Raw genomic sequence first — 6,000 nt, forward strand, 5'->3', positions numbered from 1 at the left:
AGCGAGCGTGCACCTTCTGCTGAACCCTGAACCGCTGGATTCATCCAGAGCACTCACCGCCACACCATCAGTCACATGCTGTGCCACGCTGTCGTTTCACTCTGTGTTAGTTGAGAAGTTGGTGTGGCTGACTCTCACTACAGGCTTCATGTGATTCAGAGATGGCTAAATGGGTTGGTTGGTTGGTTGAATGACTGAGTTCTACAGCTGAATGCCTCATGTCTACAAATATCATTCCATTATCTTGCTTTTGTACATTACAATCTTCATCCTGGCTCACACATACCAATATAGATCCAATATTTTTGTGCCAGTAATATTCTGTTTAAATCTGTCCATTCTCATGACAAAAACAATGAGAATTTTTCCTCTTCTCAAGATTGCAAATTTTCTGCAGTAACATTTTAATCACAGGACGGCATAATACATATTTCAGATGCTTTAGCGACTCATTACGGCAGGGTGAGGCTGCTTTCAGGGCAGGTTTTACAGACTATCACTGCTCGAAGCTGTTAAATAAAATCTTACCATCATGTTCATCTTATTGGCGGAGGGCAGCGTTGACAAACAGAGATCCAGCTGCAGCACCGCTATGAGCAGAAATTGAGTCGTCTCTATACTTACTTATGTTGTATGTACATACAAACCATATATGATTTATATCTTCAATGCCATTCAATATCATATCTTATAGTAAATATAATTCTGTACATACACAGGATACCAAACTGTATTATAACTTAAGCTAACAAAAAAATATACATTATCTACTGTTTTATTGTCATTTTGCTTTTTAAAGATCTCCTCCAGACATGTTTTAAAATGTATATAAAATACTCTACATAATCATTTGTGTCTGAAATGGTTTTTCCACAAAAAAAAGTTCAATTACCTCATTAAAAACGTTCAAATTCTATCGGTTCCTCCTCCCTCATTGAAAAATTCAGAATGAATGAATATGCAAATACTTCTCTTAAAATTGGATTTTCAATGAGCACAGAGAAACTTTCCACTTTCAGCAGATGAATGTAAAAACAAACTCTGTACAGAGAAGCTCAAACATCCAACTGTAGGAAGAAGAAGAAAAACATGTTTTTTGAGTGGAGGGAGACTAAGTTTAACAAAAGGCCTACTTTGAGTATCATATTGTATTACACTGTATAGGACCCGAGTATCCTATTCATCACGCATTAAATGAGTGGATGATATTTAGCCTACTATCTGTCATTATGTCTCATGTGATTAATCCCATGATAATTCAATGTTAACTGAAAGAGGTTTGTGAGTGTCCATCAACGTAGCCACTCTGCCAGCTCCACTTCATAATCATCCAGGCAATACATGAGCTAGTCACGATTATCTCCGTGGCAACATAAATCAAGAGGGAAGTTGTTGTGTGATTTACATAACTGATATGGTAATATATCAAACTTTATAGAGTGGAACCCTAATTTGGACCATACAAACTCACACACACACACACAAATATATACACAGAGCAATTCAGAGCACATTCATACACAAACACACACACACACCCAAAGTTTTGTTTACCCTGGCGCTCTCCGCCATATGAGGTACACACAAAAGCACAAACACACAACCCATTTGATTACACTCACCCATTATTTTCTCATGCAAATTAAACCATGAACCAATCACACATTTCACAGATAAATGCACACAGACATTAAACACAAATGCACAAAACACACTCATAGGCACACACACACACACACACACACACAGGGGTGCAGACACACTCCCTTCTCCCATTAAGAGTAAATCATCCATGGATGCCAATAAGAGAGCAGAGGTAAAAAGTTTGAGTTATGGTGCTTGAACGGCACAACGATCTCAGGTTCCGCCTGGCAACCATTTCCCAGAAACTGCTGAGGACAGGCAGCAGTGTAATATCTCCCTTCACTGTAAATCAACAAGCCAAACACCAACAAATTATCAAGCTCATATGTCCAGCGCTAATATACTACCTGCTGTACAATTTACTCTCCTACAGCGAGCAAAATAAACTCAAGTCGTGGAAAGTTCCGTCGGTTTTCATGGTGGCGACGTCACTAACAGTTAAAGGTTTGATTCCCACTGAGAGTTGGCCTTTCTGAAAGCGTCCGCCCACCCCCAAGTGCTGAAAGACATGTTACATGAAGCAGTCTGACAGATGTGTCTGACAGATTGCGTGAGCAGGTTGAGTGGTTAATGCACCCCAACTCGGATGTCACTTTGGTTCCAGATTTGACCTTCAAAGGTTAGAATGACCTCCAGTGGTGTTGTGGGGGGGGAGAGGGGGAGGGCGAGTGGGGGAGTAGCGCTCCCTCACTTCTTATTGAAGAAAGGTCAGTTTGTTTTTTCTCTTGCAGGAGAAATCCTAATAGCCAGCTCTAAATCAGATTTGGAAAATAGCATTTCAAAGGTTTAGTGTTCCTTCTGTTTTATCAAGAAGGCCAAACTTAAGACAACCTTTGCCTTTGTTTTCATGAGCGTTTACTGACATTTTATCATTTTAGCCTGGTCTTAATGATGGCCAAAGTTAGACATGTCAGCACTGCATCATCAATGAAAACAATAGGTTACTGTACAGAAGGCTAACATCCCCACAACTGCAACAACAGCAACATGAGACTGCTGCTTCTGATCCAGCTGAAAGTCCTGTCAGCTCTGCAAGCACAGACGTCCTCAGTGACAGAATAAAATGTTCTTTTCTTGAGTGAGAAAGTTCATTCTTGACCTTGAGAATCTTAACTCAAGTTACCACTTACTAACTTTTCCAGAACTTTTAATTGCATCTCATGGTCTTCATCAACATATGGTGAAGACTGTGAAATAGAGATGTGAAACTTGAGGTTCTGGATCGACTATGTAACTTTTAAAAAATGAAAGACCACATTTCCTCCTCTTGCAGATAAAATGTTACAGTCATAAGCAAGAAAACAGACCGTTGCTCCGTTCAATACACTAAGGTGTTTCGCTGCTACAGCCTCAGTTGGTCTGGTATGACCAGTAGCTTATATTGTACCTGACATTACTGAGTCATTTTGTTGACTTTATGACTCTCCTCTACTGGTGCTTCAGTTACAATAATTTCAAACATTTCTCTCATAACTGTCTCTTAACCCATAATGGCTGCTGCCCAGTATAAGTTACACAGTCTCACTTTAAGGCCATCCATCGCTTATGGTCAGTACTCAAATAAATTAAATATGAATGGATGGTGCACAAAACTTCTTAAATGTGACAACCTTAAATTTCTACCTACATACTTGTTGGTAATTCAGTTTTTACTGCTGACTTGCCTCGTCCCTAGTCATTCATCCTGTAGTGGAAAGCCATCTATTCCGACTGAGGCCATCTATGTAGACAATTGATGCATTCATGGTACCTTTAAGACACTTTGGATAAACATCAATCAAACGCTGCATGTAATGTAATTGTTGTACTTATATAGGGTTTAGGATTTGACCTCAGGGCAAGCAAACATCTTTCCACACCGTGACTATGTCAGATAAAAATGGGATCCCATTCTAATTCCTAATTATGTCTCCGTTTCCTGTCGTAATTTCCTACCTGTGGGGAACTCTGCAGGCACTACATCAGTGTCTCCAGCTATCAGCGAGGGAACTATCCACGTGTAGCCGTAGCCAGTAATCCCAACAGAATGGGCCACCTCGAAGATGGTGTTGGCCTCCTCTTTTGTGCAGTAGAGAAGGATGACAGGGCTCTGGAGCTTCTTCAGCTGGTTCTGGATCTTTGAATCTCCATCATCTACGGACATGTCGAGTAGTAAAACTTCCTCCAGTTCCCAGCCCACAAAGCTGTTCTCAATGGTGCTACGGATCTGGATGGGAAAGAGGAAGAGGAGGCTGACTGTAAGACATAAGTTTGCTTTAATGACAAGGATTCTGCAACTGTTTCTATAGACTTTTGTTGTTTTGTCTGGGAAATCTTCAAGTGAAATACTTGTTTACGGACAAATCTATACAAGATACATACTTTATCATTTTCAGTTGTCACTTATTGTTCCACAGTACCTTTTGCATTAATGTATGAGAATGTAGCTTTTCATAGCATCACTATGTCATAGTTTTTTAACATCATATAATGGTTGATAAAATTCCTTTGACTGGGATCATTAGAAGGGTTCAGAGGTTCAATGATTGATTTCATACCAACCAAATTTAAGGTTGAAGCCAATGTGGAAGTACCTTAAAGTGCAACGCCCCTGACAGCCACTAGATATTCAAGAAGCGTCAGATTCTCTCTATAAATACTAACTCAATACAGTTTTTCATCAAGTCATTACGGTCTCAATCGCTAAATTTGGGCTCTCTAATAATTGTGCTAGTGGTCATTTTGGAAATGATTGCTCCGTTAATAAGATTTGAAGATTTATAGTAGCTTTGATGTCTGCTGTATGGGTGTTGATTGACAGCTGGCTCACCTGTGGCTCTCCCCAGCTCTGGGACTCGCACAAAGGTCACTCGTCACAATATTTCATCTAAGTTTAATGTTACTTGATTATGTTACCTGTCCTGTTAGCACAATTTAGCTAAAGTAGCTAACATTAGCTTCAGTCTAAGGTAGTTGGGTGTGTATTCAGAGCGTGAAAGGCAACACCCCATACTCCTTATTTGGAAGATCCTGGCTCCAAATGGAGAAGATAGTGCCAAGAATAAGCTGCAATTCTGGGCTTCAAACTGGCAACGCAAACCAGTGGGTGACATCACACCTTGCTACGTCCATCTTTACATACAGTCTATGGTTCATAACAACAGCATCATATTTTAAAATAACTTTCCCAGAACAGGGCTGGAATATTTCCATTCTGACAGTAAAGTGATCAGAGATGGAGGCTAATTCATCTTGTGTTCTGTGTCATCTTGCCTTTACGTCCTGATTATTTCTGCATGTTGTCTTGGCTGAGTGCGGTTACCTTGGTGACAAAGTCCTGGTAACCCGGGTAGTATGTAGTGACGATGGAGAAGATGTACCAGTCGTATTCCTCCATGATGTTCAGCATGACCGAAGCCTGCTGCTCGATGGAGGGCCCGAACTGAAAGAACATGGAGTTGTCATCCTGAAAATGACAGAAACAAACACAGAGGAACAAAGAGGTGAGTGTAAATGGTTACGCAACAATATTGGCCTGAACTTTAATTTAGTTGGCTTTACACACAGAGGAGAACAGCTACTACTTAAAGGACAGACAGCAGTGGTTTTGTAACATTATTGGTGCGAACATTAATTTAGCTGCCTTTATTCTCTCGCTCGCAGACGAGAAAGGCTAGAGGACACCAGTGGGCTTGTAATGATACCGGTCATGATTTTCATTAGTTGCCTTTATGACTCCTTTAATGAGTTTGTACACGGGGGTGGCTGGAGCGAATTCTGGGAACTCAGAGCTGCTGTCCTTAATCTCATCAATCATTTTCATCCATTTGTTTTATTACAGCCGTGTTAGAACAACGCAATTTCAATGCAGCCTGCAAAGTACAAGATATAAGACAACGAAATGACAAACACCTGTCCTGGACACAACACACATAAAACATTCACCAACTAACTCCCTTCCCTTGGAGACTATAAATCTAAATATGAGAGATACAGAATGTACGGCATCTCGCAACCAAACAGCAGTACATTCTGAGAACGACACTTCGATAAACATCACTCACAGACTGATATCCAAGCCTGCGTCTTGCCACCAGTGTTGAAATGGAATATTGAGCTGGACAGAAGAAGAGGAGGAGGTGAGAAATGCTAGTCTAGACAAGACTCTGCAGTTTTGCGACAAGAGCTCGTTACTGTCCGTATGTGTGTGTGTGTGTGTGTGTGAGTCAGTCTGTGAGTGTACACAATGCACAGTAGTGTGTTTATGTTCTTGGATGTTTCTGCTTTTTAATGTGCGCTTGTGTCGACAGCAAATTATATGAATGAGGATTAATTTTTTTGTGCGTTTCATGTTTGTGGACTATATGTGGGTAAAAT

The 6,000-nt window shown here is 40.5% G+C and overlaps 1 protein-coding gene across 2 annotated transcripts in view; it reads right to left on the bottom strand.

The window, feature by feature from the left end:
* Positions 1-5,085, bottom strand: part of LOC121883476 (glutamate receptor ionotropic, NMDA 2B) — a 48,976-nt gene extending 43,891 nt beyond the window's left edge. For both annotated transcript variants that reach the window (XR_006092223.1, XM_042391759.1), the window contains exons 1-2: positions 4,946-5,085; positions 3,580-3,850 (exon numbers count right to left, since the gene is read on the bottom strand). Coding sequence is in view for 1 of the 2 variants with exons in the window: in XM_042391759.1 (XP_042247693.1) it covers positions 3,580-3,850; positions 4,946-5,077 (403 nt within the window). In the remaining variant the exon portion in view is untranslated. The remainder of the gene's footprint in view (positions 1-3,579; positions 3,851-4,945) is intronic.
* Between the last annotated feature and the right edge of the window lie 915 nt (positions 5,086-6,000).

Source organism: Thunnus maccoyii, chromosome 18 (genome assembly GCF_910596095.1).
Source record: "Thunnus maccoyii chromosome 18, fThuMac1.1, whole genome shotgun sequence".
NCBI lineage: Eukaryota > Metazoa > Chordata > Actinopteri > Scombriformes > Scombridae > Thunnus > Thunnus maccoyii.